The 21522-nt window shown below is 42.5% G+C and overlaps 1 protein-coding gene across 6 annotated transcripts in view; it reads left to right on the forward strand.

The window, feature by feature from the left end:
- HIVEP1 (HIVEP zinc finger 1) overlaps positions 1-21522 on the forward strand; it is a 168171-nt gene that overhangs the window by 134673 nt on the left and 11976 nt on the right. For all 6 annotated transcript variants that reach the window (XM_044292938.1, XM_044292939.1, XM_044292941.1 and 3 more), the window contains one exon: positions 2669-2770. In XM_044292938.1, coding sequence (XP_044148873.1) covers positions 2669-2770 — 102 coding nt within the window. The remainder of the gene's footprint in view (positions 1-2668; positions 2771-21522) is intronic.

Consider the following 21522-nt stretch of genomic DNA (forward strand, 5'->3'; position numbering starts at 1 on the left):
GTTGAACTCAATGTTCAATCCATTGGGTTTAAGGCTGTTAAGCCTGTGGATCCAGCAGAGTTCCCTATGTTTAACTAATTTAGACCTGTCACCGCCACGTCTGGGCTGGGGTACATGGTTGATGATCCAAACCTTCAGATCACACTCCCTGTGCCCAGCCTCAGAAAAATGTTTGGAGACCGGTAAATCAAGGCGTTTCTTCCGAATGCTCAGGCGGTGATTATTAAGGCGGGTCTTCAGGTCAGTTGTCGTCTCACCCACATAGAGTAGTTTGCAGGGACATGAAAGTACGTAAATAACGTAACTAGAATTGCACGTAAGATGGAACGATATACCATGTGATTCACCTGTGAGAGGATGTATGAATGTTCTCCCTTTGCGAATGTACCTACAATTGACGCACCCCAGGCAGGGGAAACACCCCAGGCCCGGTTGCGCCAATGTGGTTTGTCTACAGGACCCTTTGGGGCCAATGTCGGCCCTGACCAATTGGTCACGAAGATTTCTTGACCGGCGGTAGGAGAATAAAGGTGGGCATTGAAACTCTGGTATCCCCTTGAAACAAGATCCAAGGAGATCCCAGTGTTTCCTAACAACCCTGTTGATAGATGGGCTGAGTTCATTATACACTGACACGAACGGAATCCTGGCTGATCTCTGCACAGTCTTCCGCTGGGTCAGCAATGTATCCCTATCCATACTGCGTGCCTTGGTCATGTGTTGATCTAGCAGGCGTTTAGGGTATCCCCTTTCACGGAATCTCATTGCCATGGACTCCAGGGTTGTGTTAGACTTCTGTTCATCAGAGACGACCCGTTTTACCCTCAGGAACTGTGAGAAGGGTAGTGACTGCACCATTCTCCTAGGATGGGAGCTGTTGTAGCATAGGAAGGTTGGTATTAACTCACCCATATAACTGCAGACACTTGATTTGTATTTGTGCTTGAGAAAGGCTCAGTATTGGAGCCGAAACGTTGTACCGCAAGGTTGATTAAAGACTAAATTTTACTTCAACAAGAACGGAGTGCCGTCCTTTTTCTGGATTTATATATATATATATATATATATATATATATATATATATATATATATATACAGTACAGACCAAAAGTTTGGACACACCTTCTCATTCAAAGAGTTTTCTTTATTTTCATGACTATGAAGGCATCAAAACTATGAATTAACACATGTGGAATTATATACATAACAAAAAAGTGTGAAACAACTGAAAATATGTCATATTCTAGGTTCTTCAAAGTAGCCACCTTTTGCTTTGATTACTGCTTTGCACACTCTTGGCATTCTCTTGATGAGCTTCAAGAGGTAGTCACCTGAAATGGTCTTCCAACAGTCTTGAAGGAGTTCCCAGAGATGCTTAGCACTTGTTGGCCCTTTTGCCTTCACTCTGCGGTCCAGCTCACCCCAAACCATCTCGATTGGGTTCAGGTCATCTGGCGCAGCACCCAATCACTCTCCTTCATGGTCAAATAGCCCTTACTTTCAAAGTTTTCCCAAATTTTCGGCTGACTGACTGACCTTCATTTCTTAAAGCAATGATGGCCACTCGTTTTTCTTTACTTAGCTGCTTTTTTCTTGCCATAATACAAATTCTAACAGTCTATTCAGTCAGACTATCAGCTGTGTATCCACCTGACTTCTCCTCAACGCAACTGATGGTCCCAACCCCATTTATAAGGCAAGAAATCCCCCTTATTAAACCTGACAGGGCACACCTGTGAAGTGAAAACCATTTCAGGTGACTACCTCTTGAAGCTCATCAAGAGAATGCCAAGAGTGTGCAAAGCAGTAATCAAAGCAAAAGGTGGCTACTTTGAATAACCTAGAATATGACATATTTTCAGTTGTTTCACACTTTTTTGTTATGTATATAATTCCACATGTGTTAATTTATAGTTGTGATGCCTTCTGTGTGAATCTACAATTTTCATAGTCATGAAAATAAAGAAAACTCTTTGAATAAGGTGTGTCCAAACTTTTGGTCTGTACTGTGTGTGTGTATGTGTGTGTGTGTATGTATGTATGTATATATATATATATATATATAACATTTTAGTAACCATCAGTAGTGCTTAAAAGAAGTTGTCTCACTTGAGAAAATGGCCTTTATCACGTAGAGAAAGTTAATACAAGGCACTTACTAATGCATTGTGATTGTCTTTATTACCTCCTTTGCTGGCCTAATTTTCTTTTTCATCACACTGGGGTTATGGCCGCCCTGTAATCCAGCAGCGGTGGCCATCCTTACACACTACAGGAAAAAACTCCTGCCTCTCTGGTGGCTGGGACTGTGGGTGCATGCATGCGCATCAGCTCCAGTCCCGGCCACCTTGTGTCTGTGCTGCAGCGGTGGACGTAACCCCTGGAAATTAACCGTATATAATGTGATGGAAAAATGAATCCAGCCAGCAAGGGAGGCAATATGCATAATCGCAATACATTAGTAAGTGCCTTGTATTATCTTTCTCTACGTGATCAATACCATTTGCTGAATTGACAAAACCCCTTTAAATAAAAGCCTTTTTACAAAAATAAATATATGGTTAAAGTTCATAGCCCAATGTGTGCAGCAGGCCAGCTGACCATTACTGTGGATCTTTCATTGCATTATGTATTACCTGCAGTCATTTATATACATGCTCTGTTCTAGGCAATTTGACAAAGCACATGAAATCCAAAGCTCACAGCAAGAAGTGCATGGACATGGGAATAGCAGTCGGTCCAGTAGATGATCAGGATACAGATGATTCTGGTGAGAAATCGCCCACTTGTTATGTTAAATATACTACATTATTGGATGGGAAGAGTAGACTGCTCCTATATATAATTCAGAAACAAGTTAACATTTTTACTTTCCATAATTAATACAATTCTGGAAATCTCATTAGTTTATCTTGTAGATGGTAATGGTGGTCAGGCAGACTAATTAATCATCTGTTACTAAATCCACAGTGGAATCACTCCACAAATCAACTGCATCACTTTCAGTCAGAAATAAATCTGTAATAATTCTTCCTCTAAAGCTCTCTGCTGTTCTTTTGTGAATGATCTGACTTGGGAGCATATATTTCGGAATTCCCATTAAAGTGAATGGAGAGAGCTAGGAAGTAGGTCATGGCCACCTCTGTATTCACGGCAACTGCACAATAGGGGCTGGGGAAACGCTGTTCTGGAGATAGCTGCAGGCACAAGAGGTGAGACCTGCACCTATTGGACACTTGCGGCACATCATGTGGATATGCCACAAATGACCAAGATAGAAGAAATACTCCTTCTGTCCTCGTGCAGACGACCATATCTGTTTTGTGATCCGCAAATCACAAATCACAACCGTGTGCATGCCACCATTTTTTTTTTTTAAAGCTTCTGTAGAAATGTCCTATCCTTGTCCAAAACGGGCAAGAATAGGACATGTTCTATCTTTTTTGAGAGGCTGCAGAACGGACATACGGATGCGGACAGCGCATGGTGTCTTTTGTGGACCCATTGAAATGAATGTGTCCGCATCCGATGTGCAAAAAACACAGATCGGATGAGTACTGAGAATACGGTCGCGTGCATGAGGCCATAGTGTGGTGACAGTGAAGGCTAAATGTGCAGAATTCTCCAAACACATATTCTTAGGTCCTAAAACTGGAAAGGGGGATCGTTTTATGATGTATTGTATGAATCTGTGGGGAATGGCTTTTGCCGGCATTCTCTTAATTTCAAAATTTGTATTATATTCAGATTAAATTGGTTCTATAGAAGTAAATATTTTAGTGACGTAGATAATGAAATACATTTTGGGTTTGAACATTTCCCATAATATCATTTACAGTTATGTAGTAAATTTACGTTTCCGATACTATTTTAATGTAATGTTTGACTTTTTAGGGCCTTTCCTCTCCTAGGTGCAGCTTTAGATAAGCTTTTATGAGGCATATACAGACATTTCTTGCAATATTTTGGAGCAAACTGTACATGTGGGGATAGCACACTGCAAAGCAGAAATGCCGGGGGTGTAAATTGATATTGCTCTACCAACGATTTGCATCCCCAAGGAAAAGATGGCTGCCAGTTTTCAGTACTTGAGCGAGAATTTTTACAGTAGCAATATCTTGAAAGAGGAGGGAAAACTGCAGCAGGAATGCAGACATGTTTAGAAACTGTGTTTTTGTTGCGGATTTTGGAGGTTTTCCGTTTGTTTTAACAAAAAGTATTTTGAGTAAACCGCTACATATAAAGTGTGGAATAATTGACATACTGTGGATTTTAAAATCCTTATGGCAGGTCAATTTCCTCATGTAAAAAATGTGCAAAGCGTACATGAGATTTGGTGGTACTGTAATACGCTGCAGTTTTTCTGCACGAAAATCCACATTGAAAAACTGCACATAATGCACATCTTGTGCAGTTACCTTTAAAGTCGAAACCTGGTCCATAAGTCTTATGCAGTCGTGCAATATTTGATATCAGTATGAAGTTAGAGCTACAGTGACTTAAAGAGCTAAAAACCACAAAATGTTCTATTTTATCAGCTTTTTTTTGTGCTATAGAACAAGTCAGAATTAAAAGGTTCATTTTTAGAAGAAGCTATGCGGTGGTTTGTTCTCTATAACAGATGCCCGCAAGCCACTCAATGTTGACTTTCAAAGACATAAGGCACTTATGGGCCAGGTCTTACAGCCGGCTTGGTGCCTCTTGTATCCACTCAACATAATTTCTAATTATTTTCTGTCCTTCACCAGTTTTAGGGTTTATATACTATAGAAAAGAGTTACTTACTGTCCAAGACTTTAACACAGAGGTTATATAAGACTAGGCTGACTGTCTGACAGAAATGAATACCGTATTTTTGAGACTACAAGACGCACTTTTTAGCAAGAAAAGAAAATCTTCCTAAAAAGTGCCTGTGTCTTATAGTCTGCAGCTTAGGAGAAGTTCCCATTAGAGAACATGGCGCACGCCATGTTCTCATCAGCGGCCGCATGTGGCAGTGGTGCCAGGGGAGAGAGAAGCAGCAGAGAAAGATACGGGGCAGCGGTGGTAATAGCTGAGGGAGAGTGCTGGAAGGACAGAGCTGTCCCGTGTGTGCAGCGCCTCTCCTCTCCTCGCTTGCTTGCTGGAAAGACTGAGTGGGCAGTTATCACACGCATGTCATTTCTGGGGAAGCCTGTACCTCCTGTGAGTACATACATGGCCGGCTGCCCGTGTGACCAGACCCATCTTACTGGCTGCTATTTGTGCCCAGCATAGGAGGAGGTGGACTGTCCTCGGTGGATATCCTCATCATACTGACTCCCCAGAGCAGCAGCCCCATCCTCTTCCTGTCCTGGGATCACTGGTATCATAAACTGGCCCTTTTCCTCTAAGGAGAAGTTCCTGCTCTCACGAGCCTATATCAGCAGGGGCAGATTGACTCTCTCAAGGCATGGCATAGCAAGTAGGTACATTTGTAGTGCAGAATATAATGTATACCTTTGTATATGGCGTGCCATGTATAGTGTATACTTTATCTGTGTATAAGTAGTGCAATATATAGTTATACCTGAGTATATTTAGTGCCATGTATAGTGTATATCTGTTTATATGTAGTGCTCTATATAATATATCTCCTGCGTATATGTAGTGCAACCACTTGGCAAGCTTTTATAAGTAGAAAATACTTTATACTAATTTTCTGGGGTGCATCTTATGGTCCGGTGCATCTTATAGTGCAGTAAATACGGTGTGTATCTATATAGATATAATATTTCTTCTATGGAGGCAATATGGTTTCATTTTTTAAGAAGACTCTTCATACTATGAAGAACAGGGGACGGCAGCACGATTGTGTAGCTCCGGACGTAAGCTGTTTATTGTCTTTGACTTTGTCATGGTTGGGGCATTAGTAAATAGCTGCCTGCTTTTACCTTTTGTGTGTGGAATCATCCCCATGGCTATCTGCCACACATCGTCTGATGCTTGTGTCACCACCGTGCAGGGTCACAATGTCAGGAATGTTAATATGTGAATGAAACTGTCAGTCCAGGTGAACCATTTAGCATGACAAAATGCAACTGTGACTATCCTGTTTCAGGGTCTCTGATAATTGAGAAAGCTGATGACCAATTTGTAACAGAGACGGGTCATTCTATAAAGTCCAGTACTGATTGGGATGTGTAAAAGTGAATTGGATTCTTTTCAGTTGAATTTTCCACCTACAGGATATTGCCAGTGTTGGCACAATTTTGCCACGCTTTATCGAACATGTATAATGTTATATTTTCAATAGGTGTGCAGAAATAAAATTTTCTCTATGATTCAGAAACAGAATTCAATCCTGTGATCACCAAAAACAGTATGTGCTTTGTGGTCCGCAAACCGCGGATCTGCAAAACATAGATACCGGCCATGTGCATGCCGCCATTTCCCCCCCCCGCTTCTATAGAATGTCCTGTTCTTGTCCGCAAAATGGACAAGTATAAGACATGTTCTAGTTATAATTTTTTGGGGCGGACGCATAGAGCACACTGTGTGCTGTCCACATTATTTGCTGCCCCATTGAAATTTTATGGGTTCGTTCCGCATAATAGATACGGTCATGCGCATGAGGCCTAATTCTTCATTCACTTTCGATAATTTTATTCAATAGAATCTGAAAGGAGCTGGGAGTGTAGACGACTATGAGATGGTTATTCCTTGTGATCTTCTCTCTTTCATACTTACCGTGCACATGGCCAACCATCTCATGTACATGGAGGTTCCTTGACTGACCCCACAGAGTGGAATTGGCTTGGAACTGTAATCGCACTACTGAAAGCAGCCCCTGATCCTGCACTTTCCAGAACGACTTTTCAAAATTGTTTAATGTCTTTTGATTTGAGCTTTGCATAAAAGAATCTCCGCTCACAGGTTCCTTACCATAGCTGTGTACAGTATATCAGGTACCCCAATAAAGTGAGGGCGAGTTTGGATGGAGCAGTGGTCTGACTGGGACAGCCAAGTACAATGCTCTTTTACAGCATCTACTGTTAAATGTAATACCTGCTCTCATTAGGACAAAAACCTTATTTGTGTTTTTGGTTAGAATTAATCTACTACCTTTTCTGCTGCCCAGCTGCTTCCTATAGTGTGTTACCCTACTGTCCCAGCAGGTGGCAGCCTTTTCCACAAAGAGCAGCCTGCTCCGGATCTCTTATGACACTGCACCTTTACTACTTGTTTATTCTGACAAATGAACCAATATGCTATTCCGCACGTGAGCATTCGCTTGAGCTCCTTCTTGTTGACGGAAATTTTACAGAAAACATTTTGAAATGTTAAACAAATGGAATTTGCGAGCCTAATTGCTGAATATCCATAAACCGTGCGAAGGATTGGAGCTGGACTTGCTTAATTGCAAGAATTGACAAGCCTAATAACATGATATGGTTTTAAGCTGTGGAATGATCAGGTACATGCAAGTTCCGGGATTTAGTGCCTGACAAATTTGTAAAATGCATCTTAACATGTTTGGATTTTAGCTAAAACCCTGGACAGGAATAGTGAAGCTTGATAAAACCTGTCATTTCTGCTGTCAGGTCGGATTGAACTCATATCCTGAATTTTGATCAAATGTGGTTGTGTGTTTTTTGAACCATGCAAGATCAAAAACGTGCTCGTGCTTCAAAGACTTTTCATGCACTGCTGCAGGGCACCTTTCAAGCAAATATTGGCAGGAATGTGCTTAGCATTCAGCTCACTAGTAGTTTTAGCATAACGTGTGAAAAAAGCTAAGCATACATATATTTTTTATTGTATACTGCAGCTTTGTATGCATGTCGTGTGGAATGAATTGATTTTGTTGAGTTGCAGGGATCCATCTACTTTGCTGGCGATCTGTATGTAAATCAACAGTCTAGACATGTACAATGGTGATAAATGGTTTACAGAGGTGTTCCCAACTTCTGATAGACACGGGTCATACCTCTGGGAAATTAACCTATGTTCAGGATGGGGGTACCCGACCTACATGGTGAGGCAGCTGCCACACCCAGGGTAAGAATGTATAGACAGGTAGCCGTGCATGCGTATGGTTCTCCCCCATAACTTCTATGGGAGTTTAAGAAACGACCGAGCAGACACTCTGGGACCCAGTTCCGTAACTCTCCCACTTGTCCACCTCTTCATGTATCCTCTGGCCAGATGCAGCGGCCAGCAGCTGCCCTTCCAGGTGAGTAATGGCATATGTAGTGAATGGAAAGAAAGCTTCTTCCCGCAGCTAATCTCCCAGGGAACAAAAGGATTGAGCAGTTGAATCCCAACATGCACGTCTCTTCTGACATCAGCCGTTGGGGAAGAGTTGGGTGGAGGCCATACACATTAGATCTTCGGCTAAAGCCCTCCAAATTGATGGGTTCGGCTGACATAGATGTAATGTGTTTGGCCTGCTTAACGTATTTTCATGAAGCTGCGGTCACTTGTTTGCATGTATGTAATAATACAAGCTTCTCTGCTTTTCTGAAAGAGTGTCTTAAACTATGACGGTAGATGACGACATGTGCATACTTGCCAATTCTAGAGTAATTCTAGAAAGCTTGGTGGATTATTTATAGTCAGACTTGTGCACCAGCAAGAAAAAAAAAGCAATTATTTCTCACATTTCACTTCCACCCATTATGGTCTGTGGAAGAATCTAGACTAAGCTTCTGTATAGCTCCATGAGCATTTTTAAGTGCAAATCCCAGGATTTTCGCCCAAATAGTGGCACGTATAACATTCTAAGAAATGGCTCGTATATCCTTGTAATTACTTCATAGCTCATCCGTTGTGAGAAAGTTGATCTTTGCATCTTGTTTATGCTCTTTGTATTTGTTGCCAATGACACATTAAGTGCGGCAGCTAGGCTCCCTGCTGTTTAAATAAAGCACCTGGGTCCACTAATCTTTTGTGTAGGCTGAGCTGACAGAAATGAATTTTTTTTTAACTACTCCCACGTTGATTCCAGAGGAAGATGAAAAATCACCTCTAAGAATAACTTGCGTCTACAGCTGCACTGACAGTCAGTCACACCAGATATTTTGCTGCATTTTATGTTTGACAAGATATGAATTTATAAAGATATAAATGGGAAGGTTACGTTTGGAGACTGGATTCTACTAAAAAACAGCAGGAACATATTTTTCATATTTGTGTCACACAACATGCTTGACCAGCAGAGGACTTTGTTTCCTGGTGGAGCTCCAGATATATCCAGGTGGCCATACACATTAGATAGCTGTTGGCCTACCTCTCGCTTGTCGGACAGCTGTTTCTCCGGTCCTTCTCATACAATGCCTTGCAAAAGTATTCACAGTGTTTTTCATGTTTTGTTGCATTTTGCGGAACGGAATTGCGGTCCCATTCAATCCGGAACTGCGGACCCGAACTTCCGGGTCCGCATTTCCGTTCCCGAAAAAAAAAAAAATAGAACATGTCCTATTCTTGTCAGCAATTGCCGACAAGAATAGCCATATTCTATTAGTGCCAGCGATGTACGGTCCGCAAAATGCAGAACGCACATTGCCGGTGTCCGTGTTTTGCGGATCCGTGGATCCGCAAAACACTTACGGACGTGTGAATGGACCGTAAAGGTGTGATGTAGATTTTACTGTGACACAAACAATAATTAAGGCTACTTTCACACCTGCGTTTAGGTGCGGATCCATCTGGTATCTGCACAGACGGATCCGCACCTATAATGCAAACACTTAGATCCGTTCAGAACGGATCCGTTTGCATTACCATGAACAAACGGATCATGATAATGCAAACGGATCCGTCCAGACTTTACATCCGTCCAGACTTTACATTGGCTACCATTGTAAGTCTGGACGGATCCGTTTGCCTCCGCACGGCCAGGCGGACACCCGAACGCTGCAAGCAGCGTTCAGGTGTCCGCCTGCTGAGCGGAGCGGAGGACAAACTGTGCCAGACTGATGCATTCTGAGCGGATCCGCATCCACTCAGAATGCATTAGGGCTGGACGGATCCGTTCGGGGCCGCTTGTGAGAGCCTTTAAACGGAACTCACAAGCGGAACCCCGAACGCAAGTGTAAAAGTAGCCTAAGACAAAAAAAGAGAACTTTAATTTGCAGAGGTGTTCACCTCCTGAAGGTCAGTACTTTGTGGAGCCACCTTTTGTGCCATAGCGGATGCTAGTCTCTTGGAGTATCTGTTAGTTTAGCACTAGACACTGGGATTTTTGCACATTCTTCTAGGCAAAACTGCTCCAACTCCTTTAGGTTAGATCAGTTGTGTTGGTGTACAGCAGTCTTCAAGTCGTGCCACAGATTCTCAATTGGATTGAGGTGTAGGCTTTGAATTGGCCATTCTAAGACATGCAAATATTTCCCCGTAAGCCATTCCAGTAAAGCTTTAGGCCTCATGCACATGACCGTTTTTGCATTCCGCAAAAACGGGTTCCGTATTTCCGTGATCCGTGTCCGTTTTTTTCTTCCGTGATTTTTGGAGGATCCCCGGACATGAAGGAAAAAGTCGTTTTGGTGTCCGCCTGGCCGTGCGGAGCCAAACGGATCCATCCTGACTTACAATGCAAGTCAATGGGGACGGATCCGTTTGACGTTGACACAATATGGTGCAATTGTAAACGGATCCGTCTCCCATTGACTTTCAATGTAAAGTCGGGGTATATTTTAACTTGAAGCGTCCCCATCACAATGGGAACGCCTCTATGTTAGAATATACCATCGGATTTGAGTTAGATCATGATAACTCAGATCCGACAGTATATTCTAACACAGAGGCGTTCCCATGGTGATGGGGACGCTTCAAGTTAGAATATACTAAGAACTGTGTACATGACTGCTGCCTGGCAGCACCCGATCTCTTACAGGGGGCTGTGATCCACACATTTAACCCCTCAGGTGCGGCACCTGAGGGGTTAATTGTGCATATCATAGCCCCCTGTAAGCGATCAGGGGCTGCCAGGCAGCAGGGGGCAGACCCCTCCCTCCCCTGTATTACATTCATTGGTGGCCAGTGCAGCCCCCGGCCCCCCTCCCTCCCTCTACTGTATTAATTTCATTGGTGGCCAGTGCGGCCCCCCCCCTCCCCCCATCATTGGTGGCAGCGGAGAGTTCCGATCGGAGTCCCAGTTTAATTGCTACTGCAGTCCTGGTTGCCATGGTTACTTAGCAATATTAGAAGCATTATACTTACCTGCTGCGCTGTCTGTGACCGGCCGGGAGCTCCTCCTACTGGTAAGGGAAAGGTCTGTGCGGCGCATTGCTTATAGCACAGACCTGTCACTTACCAGTAGGAGGAACGCCCGCCTGGCCGGTCACAGACATCGCAGCAGGTAAGTATAATGCTTCTAATATTGCTAGGTAACCATGGCAACCAGGACTGCAGTAGCGCCCTGGTTGCCATGGTTACCGATCGGAGCCCCAGCGATTAAACTGGGACTCCGATCGGAACTCTCCGCTGCCACCAATGATGGGGGGGGGGGGAGAGGGGGGGCCGCACTGGCCACCAATGAAATTAATACAGGAAAGGGGGGCCGCACTGGCCACCAATGAAATTAATATAGGGGAGGGGGGGCCGCACTGGCCACCTATGAAATTAATACAGGGGAGGGGGGGCCGCACTGGCCACCTATGAAATTAATACAGTAGAGGGAGGGAGGGGGGGCCGCACTGGCCACCAATGAAATTAAAACTAGGGAGGGAGGGGGGTCTGCCCCCTGCTGCCTGCCAGCACTTGATCTCTTACAGGGGGCTATGATACGCACAATTAATTGTGCTGATCACAGCCCCCTGTAAGAGATCAGGTGCTGCCAGGCAGCAGGGGGCAGTCATGTACACAGTTCGTAGTATATTCTAACTTGAAGCGTCCCCATCACTATGGGAACGCCTCTGTGTTAGAATATACTGTCGGATCTGAGTTTTCACGAAGTGAACACTTAGATCTGAAAAAGCTTTTATGCAGACGGATCTTCGGATCCGTCTGTATGAAAGTAGCCTACAGACACGGATCACTGACGCGGATGACAATCTTGTGTGCATCTGTGTTTTTTCACGGACCCATTGACTTGAATGGGTCCGTGAACCGTTGTCCATCAAAAAAATAGGACAGGTCTTTTTTTGACGGACAGGAAACGCGGATCACGGCCGCGGATGAACAAGGTGCATTTTCAGAGTTTTCAACGGACCCATTGAAAGTCAATGGGTCCGCAGAAAATCACGGAAAACGGAACAACGGCCACGGATGCACACAACGGTCGTGTGCATGAGGCCTTAGCCTTATATTGAGGGTCATTGTCCTGCTGGAAGGTGAACCTCCATCTCAGTCTAAAATGGAATGGTAGGCAAAAGGAGAAAAAGCCAGCTCACCTCAGATGTCCAATGTAGCTGTGCACGAGGCGGACCCAAGTCAGCCCGTGTAGTGGATTCAAAAAGAAAGGAGGCTTAAGCACCAAGCATGGACGTAAACGAAATTCCCAATCTTTATTCAGCAATATTCCATATGTACAGCAATCAGTGGCACAGGCTCCCGCTTAATCCCAGGAAATCTTTTCCTGGGATTAAGCGGGAGCCTGTGCCACTGATTGCTGTACATATGGAATATTGCTGAATAAAGATTGGGAATTTCGTTTACGTCCATGCTTGGTGCTGAAGCCTCCTTTCCTTTTTAAAATGGAATGGAAATGACGTTCTTGAGGTGATGGGAAGTGTTGGGCTTGCTCAACACATAGTATTTCCGATGATGGGCAATAAGTTCACTTTTGGACTCATCTGACAAGAGAATCATTTTTATCTTTTTTTAGTAATGTCTTTTTTCTAGCCATCCGATTAATAAAGCTCCACTCTGTGGTGTGTGCGGCTTATAGCTCGATTGAACCAATTATCTACTCTTGTAAAGGGACCTTTGGGTACTTCTGTAGTTGACACGGGCACGCTAGAAAGCAGAAGACCAGGACACTCTGGCTAACTAGGGAACGTATCCTTTTGTGCTAACAGGTCTGCAGGTTTTTCAAGGCACTCTTGTCAGTAAACGTTCCTCAAACACAGGTATTTTTTGTTTCAGCTGTGTCCCCTGCTCATATGTGATAAAAATTAAGTTAAGGGAAAACTTCTTCATACCGTCCCTCTCTGGATTCTGCATTGTCCGCTAGATATTCCTGCCAGACTTCATTGGGGTTCTGCTCTGTATAAACTAAACATAGTGTTCTCTCTGTCTTCTAGTCTTCCATCTTTTGCCCAGACAATACTCAAAAGGCTTACTTTCTTACTTTACACTCGCTTTGGTCCCTGCTTGCACCAATGTATTGGCGTGTACTGCAGGACCGTACAGCAATCTCATAGTGCCCCATAGTAAAACCTATTATGGGTCAGCCTGCCCCACCAAGTGTCCAAGTATGTGTGTGTCAATCACTCCCAGACAACTCCAAGATTTTTGGTTGAGGAATTTTTATTCAACAAAATGTACTTACAAAGTTGCTAATTGGCCCAACCCACTTTGTCCAACCTTATCCATATTTCTCAATGTATTTACAGAAGACAGCTGTCATAAAAACATTGATAAATGTCCCCCATACAGCTCTAAATCACAACTTCCCCTTAAATAATATATCAGAAATATGGCTGCTTGCAGCCACCACTAGGCGGGGGGGGCTTAGTGCATAGGAATTTATGCAGTTATCATTGGCTGCAATGGAAGCTTTTTAACCCTTTCAGCCCCAGAGTGTTATTTTTTGCGTTTTCGTTTTGCGCTCCTTGCCTTCCCTGAGCCATAATTTTATTTGTCTGTTCACATATCCATATGAGGGCTTGATTTCTGCAGGACAAGTTGTACTTTCCAGCGCCACCACTTAATATTGCATATGATGTGGTGGGAAGCGGGAAAAAACTCCAAATGGGGTGAAATTGCGATCTAAACTTTTCATTGATACCATTCTGGGGTGTGTATGACTTTTTGATCACTTTTTATTTAATTTTTTTGTAGAAAATGAAGCGACTAAAAACAGCGAATCAGACTTTTGGGTGTTTTTTTCCATTTTGCTGTTTGCAGTATGGGAATATAATTTTATACTATGGACGTTTTCGCACATCGCGACACCCATGATGTGTATTTTTACATTTTTTTTAGTTTTATTTTGGGAAAAGGAAGGTGATTTGAATTTTATTTTATGTTTACACTTTTTTATAGTTCCCATGGGGAACTAAAACATGCAATCATTAGATTGCTATTATCATAGACTCCTAAGCACTTGCATTAGAATCTATGATGATTTTACTAGTTTCCGTTACAGGCAAGGGCTCCATAGGACATACAGTCATGATCAAAAGTTTAAGACCACTTGAAAAATGGCAAAAAATCATATTTAGCATGGCTGGATCTTAACAAGGTTCCAAGTAGAGCTTTAACATGCAACAAGAAGAAATGGGAGTGAGACTAAACATTTTTTGAGCATTCAATTTAATGAAAACAACGAATAAACTGAAACAGGCTGTTTTTCATCTGATCAAAAGTTTAGGACCACACCTCCAAAAAAAAATATAAAACCCCCAAAACAGAAATTCAACTTCCAAACATGAACTCAGTAATGAGTAACTCCGCCGTTATTGTTTATCACTTCAAAAATTTGTTTCGGCATGCTTGATGCAAGCGTTTCCATGAGGTGAGTGGGAACATTTCTCCAAGTGGTGAAGAAGGCCGCACGAAGGCCATCTACTGTCTAGAACTGTTGTCCATTTTTGTAAACTTCCCTTGCCATCCATCCCCAAAGGTTCTCAATTGGATTTAGATCAGGGGAACAGGCAGGATGGGCCAAAAGAGTGATGTTATTCTCCTGGAAGAAGTCCCTTGTTCTGCGGGCATTGTGTACTGTAGCATTGTCCTGTTGAAAAACCCAGTCGTTACCACACAGACGAGGGCCCTCAGTCATGAGGAATGCTCTCTGCAACATCTGGACATAGCCAGCGGCCGTTTGAGGGCCCCTGCACTTCCTGAAGCTCCATTGTTCCACTAAAGGAAAAGCACCCCAGACCATTATGGCGCCCCCTCCACTGTGGCGCGTAGAAAACATCTCAGGTGGGATCTGCTTGTTATGTCAGTAAAGTTGGAAACCATCAGGACCATCAAGGTTACATTTTTTCTCATCAGAGAATAAAACTTTCTTCCACCTTTTGAATGTCCCATGTTTGGTGCTCTCTTGCAAAGTCTAAATGAGCAGTTCTGTGGCGTTCAAGGAGACGAGCTCTTTGAAGACGTTTTTTGTTTTTGAATCCCTTCAGTCTCAGATGCCGTCTGATGGTTATGGGGCTGCAGTCAGCACCAGTAATGGCCTTAATTTGGGTCGAGAATCGTCCAGTGTCTTGACGGACAGCCAATTGGATCCTCCAGCTCAGTGCTGATGAAATTTTTTAGGGTCTTCCACTTGACTTTTTTGTTCCAAAACCTTCAGGATCGTTTAAGAAATTCCAAATGACTGTCTTACTGCGTCCCACCTCAGCAGCGATGGCGCGCTGTGAGAGACCCTGCTTATGCAGTTCAACAACCCGACCACGTTCAAAAAGGGAGAGTTTTTTTGCCTTTGCCATCACAACGTGTGACTACCTGACAGAAAATGACAATGAATCCACATCTTTGCACAGATTTGGCCTTTTAAAAGGCATGTGGTCCTAAAATTTGGATCAGCTGAAAAACAGCCTGTTTCAGTTTAATCGTTATTTTCAATTAATTGAATGCTCAATAAAAAAAAAAATTGTCTCTCTCATTTCTTCTTGTTGCATGTTGAAGCTCTACTTGGAACCTTGTTAAGATCCAACAATGTAAAATATTATTTTTTGCCATTTTTCAAGTCGTCTTAAACTTTTGATCAGGACTGTACTATGCAGCAGCCTCGTGTCATTTACCAAGACAGGGGCTGCTGCGCACACGCTCCGGCTCCTCCAGTCGCCACATGGGGGAGCCGGAGCACCACTGAAAGCTAGCGTTTTCAGCACGCTCAGATGCCGTGGTCAGGATTGACCATGGCATCTGAGGGGTTAAATATCCGCTATCGGCATTACTGCCAGTTGCGGTTTTAGAGCCGCGGGTGTCTGCTATAAGAAGCAGGTGGCCACCCGCGGCTATGGCGCCCGCAGCGCTCAGGAGCCGGCACCATCTTTGAAGAGCCGGCCAGCGCCATACATGTACGGCGCTGGTCATTAAGGGGTTAATAATGTATTCGCACTGAGCGCCACCTAGTTTTCTTGTTGGGAAGAGAAGTTGAGCTACTTTTGGGGCCCCTTCCCCAGTCCACATGGCAGTTGCATGGTCTACCTCCATTGAAGGTGCGCTAATAGGGGGCATCTTTTGGACCTAAGTCAATTCTTCTCTAGATTCTGCCGCTTTAGAAGTCCCTTAAAAGAAAAATCAGGCTGCCCTACTGCCACTTGCAAACAAAAATGGCCAGTACTGAATTGACTATGATTTCATTGTGACGTATACATTTTTTCAGCTGTATCTATCTATATCTCCACCTTCTGTAGACTGACAAAAAAAAACAGGGTGTTGTAATATGTTTTCTTGACAGCAGTAGTTGTGTGTATGTAGTCTTGACGCACACAATTGCAGGTGCACAGGACAACCGTTCCACATAGGTCAGCTATTCTTGCACTTTGTCTTCTACGCAATGTTCAGGTCCTAAACTTCTTTCCTGCCTTGCTGTAATGGAAAACTTTAATGTGCACAAGCCTGTGAAAGCCAGAAAAGGTACCTTTTATATTTTGCCGAGGTTAGTCGCATCTGACCCTGGTGTCCGAGGGGGCCCAAAGGCTTTTGCATTTAAAGGTGCATTCACACACATTTTTTATTTTTTTTATTTCCAGCAGATCCACTCAAAAACGCATGCAAACTGTGAATGTCAATTTTTGTAACTGATTTGAATGGATCCGTTGTGTCCATTTGCATGTTTTTAGTTTTTTTTGTGTTTTTTTTTTATTGATCCATTGTTCACATTTTTACCTGGAAACAAAATATAATTGAAAAATAAATATGTGGATTGTGTGATTGGCTGAATTTGTAGCCTTTTTTGGACAAATGATGTGTCCGTGGGAGGCATAAAAAAATAGATCTATTAAGTTGATGGAAAAATGGATACTATTTTATGCAGTTTTTTTAATGGATCCTCCTTTTAGTTTCAATAGTTTTTATTTCCCATACCGTAAACTAGACAAAACGTAAACCCTTTTGGCATGCCTTTTTTTTATTAGAATCCTGTGCGTCGGTTAAATGCATCAATTTTTCAGATGTTTTCAAGTAAAAACAGGTATGTTTAATGGGAACCGGGGTGTGAAAGAGGCCTTAGCCGGGTTCACATCACGTTTTTGCCCTACATTTAATGTATATCCGTTTTCTCTGACACAATAGAAAACGTATCTGTCCCCCACTGACTTTCAATGGATTTCATGACAGATCCGTCTTGGCTATGTTAAAGATAATACAACCGTTCATAACGGATGCAGACGGTTGTATTATCATGACGGAAGTGTTTTTGCTGGTCCATGACGGATCTAGCAAAAATGCTGGTGTGAAAGTAGCCTAAAATGTAAGGCAAAAACATGATGTGAGCCCAGCCTTAGTCTGACACTTTACTCTTCAATCAGTCGGTATTTCAACATTGTTTTGAAACCACTTTCTTCTGATGTAGTGGAGAATTGTGTGCTCTGCGACTCTCCCAGAGCCGTGCTTTACCTTGGTGAGTAGTCGCGTTCTTGTCGGCACAGCATGTGCCTAGTATTTCCATTACTGCTGCTTACCCATTGTGATCCCCACTTGTAGTTTATACAAACTGTCTAGCTCCTGGGCTTCCAAATGCAAATTTTTAAAGCAGTATTTTTTTTTTGTGTTGTTTTAGCCTTTATATGCTAGCATGAAGGAAAACATGGGAGCAGAGCAAATCCACTGCAATATTGTCTGTCTGCCATTGTCACTGGCAAGAGGTATTTCACCTCTGAATTTGCTGTGAGTTCAAGGAGATTAAGCCGTAATTAGTACTATTGGGCTTGTAGGGGTCACAGGTCATGGCTCTGTTTGCTGAAGAGGGGTGTTAGGTCACTGAAGCTGAATCAGTTAAAAGCAAAGAAATGATAGAGGTTAGTTTGCACAGGGGCAAAATGGCAACCCAGACAACACAAAAGATTAACACTTTTCCTTACTAAAGAAGTGAAAACAAACAAAAGATTTTAAGATAGTAAAGATGGGAAGGGAAGGATTCCTTCTGTACGGCACTTGTATCTGTTGTTTTATTCTGCAGCCTTTTGCCTATTTTTGTATTTTTAACATCTATTACTCTGGATGCTTGGTATTTTTTTAGATGGGGAGGTAGTTCTCTAGATACATGGAACAACAAGTTTCAGCATACCAAACTTTAGAAGACCCATCATTTTGAAGAAGTTTTAGGGTGGTGTCGCACACAACTTTTTGTGCCAGTTTTTGATGCAGTTTTTTTTAGCCAAAGCCAGAAGTGGGTTTGAAGGGAATGAAAAATAAAATGGAAGAACTTCTCGTTCCTGCTGGATCCACTTCTGGCTTTTGTATAGGGGGATTATATATTAGAGCAAAAGTGCTGTGCTGCAGGGCTCTTGATACCTAAAGCTGGGCGTACACATTCAATAGCTGTTGGCCGAACGTGTATGGGTATTCTATGGGGAGAGCAGAGAAAGCCACTGCCAGACACCTCTTATCTCCTGGGAATACAAAAGGATTGGGCAGGAATACACTAACGTGTATGGGGGCCTTTAGGCTGGACATGCACAATAGATAGCTGTTGGTCAAACGCTCATTCAGCTAAATGCTGTCTCTCAGTTTGGCTGAGCATGCATGTGTCCTTAATGGGGACAGAGAACACACGAATCGGGCATGTTAAAAATCCAACTGCCCAACCCTTATTGCCCACCAAAACCTGCCATCAGGGGAAAGTTAGGAGACCCCATACCAGGGTGGATAAAAATCAATGATTTTTTTTTTTTAAAATTGAAAAAATCTTTTTTTTTAATTTAAATCTGATTTTTTTTTATTTAAATCGGATTTCTTTTAATTAAATCAGATTTTTTTATTTTTTTTTAAATCTGATTTATTTTATATAAAATGCTTTTTGAGGAAAATATATTACCATCCAAAGGTTATTTTATTATGAAATAAAGATTACTTTTTTAATTATGTAGAATAAGGCTGTATAAATTCCATTAATCCATTCACAATGTCATGCTCTTCCAGAGGTTTTTGTAAGATTACTGGGTAGTTTCTCTGCCTACAAGATATTATCACAGATGCTTGTTTTAATTTTGGAGTTCTCAAAACTGAATTTATAACATGAAAGGAGTTGAGAAAAAGATAAACCTATAAATACAGAATCAACCCCTTCAGTGCTAAGTTTAAAGTTCAGTGAATAGAATATAAACAATATTTTTCTGATTGTTTGGAGTGGAATAGATCTGCACAAGAAGAAAGTGAAACTAAGTGTAAGGCGGAAAAGGCAAGCAGACAAGGAGTACTACAAAATGAAAGTGAAACTTTCTGAGCACAGTACTGCACAGCCACAGACAGACAAGTCTTTGGATCTTTTTGTGTGTATGACCTGAGGTTTATCACATTCTTTCCTTGGAGGAAAAAAACTATAATGGCAGCAGTCCGTAAAAGAGACTCAGTTTGGCAATATTTTAATGAAGTTCCTTTACCTATCGGTAAGGCAGGCATGCGTGCAAAATGCAAACACTGCAACAAACATGGATGTTTAAGCAAATAACATGCTGTAATGTTATTGTTTCAGTTGAATAAATCCTATTTAAATTGTTATTATTAAGGTAATGATTATTTTTCTCCTTCCTAAGTACAACAGAAATTTTTTATAAATATGAATCTTTATGTAAAAAACTATGATTTAAATCAAGCCTTACTGACTAGTGATTTAAATCGTGATTTAAATCAAATCCACACTGCCCCATACACTATAGATTGCCATCCAAACCTGCTGAAATCATCGTGTTCGGCCACTGTTTGTCCAATGTATATGTCTGTCACATGTTGATGTTAAAAGGCCCTATTAAACGGGTAGATTATTATTAAGATGATCGCTAGCGAGCGTTTATATGTAATCCAATGAATGAGCAAAAGCTTGTTCATCGGGATCTTTGAACATGTTAAAAAAAAAATCCTGGTTTGCCTGCAGCAGATCACGCTGTGCAATAAGCGCTCTGCTGCCGGCCAACAATGAGACGGTATAGGGACGAGCAATGCATTAGCGATTGCTCATCCCTATACTGATGGCTGCTTTCTCCTCCTCTAATGAGCAGCAGATTGACGGGAGGGAACGCTTCCCTCCCGACAATCATCTGCTCTTTCTGCCCGTGTGATAGGGCCCAAAATAACTACATTACCACATAGCAGAGTACATCAGCATGCTTGTCTATCTAATGCTTATACAGACAATAACCTGGTGTGTTTCTAATGAACATGGACAATGAAGGAGGCCGAATCTCTTTATTGTTTGTATGGGAACAAGAACTCAGTCCGTACTTGCCGGGTCATTAAATGATCAGCCCTTCTGATGTGACAGGCTTGAAGTCATTTGTTTGTCATTAGTTCCCCTAGCTGAACGTGTCCTTTTTATTGTTACCTGGTGCAACATGAGAAATAGGTCTGCACGCAGCAAAGTGATAAGTGATATAAAGAGGCAGAGTGACTTTTTATGTTTAGCTTTTCATGCTTGATTCGCTGAAGGAAGCAAGCCCTTTCCCTGTGGGGTTGATACCTTGGATGACAAGCAGTATGTACAATTTGAAAGCCGACTTGAAAGGGATGTGCACCGAGCAACTGTCTGCTGCCAGTCACCCAGAACCAAAGGCCTATTTAGTTTTACTCAGTGCTGTGGATCAAAGAGGGAATTATTGTGTAAGATTAGTTTTGTCCACAAACATAGGCAGCTGTGCGGCTTCAGGGGAGAAGAGGCAATTGGGGGGTCAGGGTTTGTGTCAGGCTATTTGTTCAGTGTCATTCCATAGACATAGCTTGACCAGGTAGAAGCTCATTTCAAATGAGTTACGAATCTTGAAGATGGGATCTGAAATTTCCCATGGCTATATTCCCCTGTCAAAGGCTTGTTGGAAAGTTGGATCTTGACTCTTAGGGAGCCACTTCTAATTCTCTTCTTCTTCTCTTCTTTTTGCACACCTATAATAGTAAAATTGTACTTCCACTACTGTTCAAAAGAGAGAGCGATTGCTCTGTGAAGGACGGCCCTATCGGGAACATTTTGCCCGTGTCCCTGTAAAATACTGTCGTTTTGATGCATTTCCTCCATTAGTGAAGGGGAAATCTAGGATCAGGATATTGGTGCAGTGGCATGAGAAGCTTAATCGGAGTTTAGCAACGTCTTTGGGAGCACATGTAGAAAACTCTAGTATCCCGAGCTCTGGGCCCCCATTATCCCCCAACTGAATCCAGCACTAATCCAGGAGGAAACCCATTAGTAGGACAGGGCATTACAGGGACACCTGATAGGGTCACCCTGCTTAG

Source organism: Bufo gargarizans, chromosome 5, assembly GCF_014858855.1.
Source record: "Bufo gargarizans isolate SCDJY-AF-19 chromosome 5, ASM1485885v1, whole genome shotgun sequence".
In the NCBI taxonomy this organism is placed as follows: domain Eukaryota; kingdom Metazoa; phylum Chordata; class Amphibia; order Anura; family Bufonidae; genus Bufo; species Bufo gargarizans.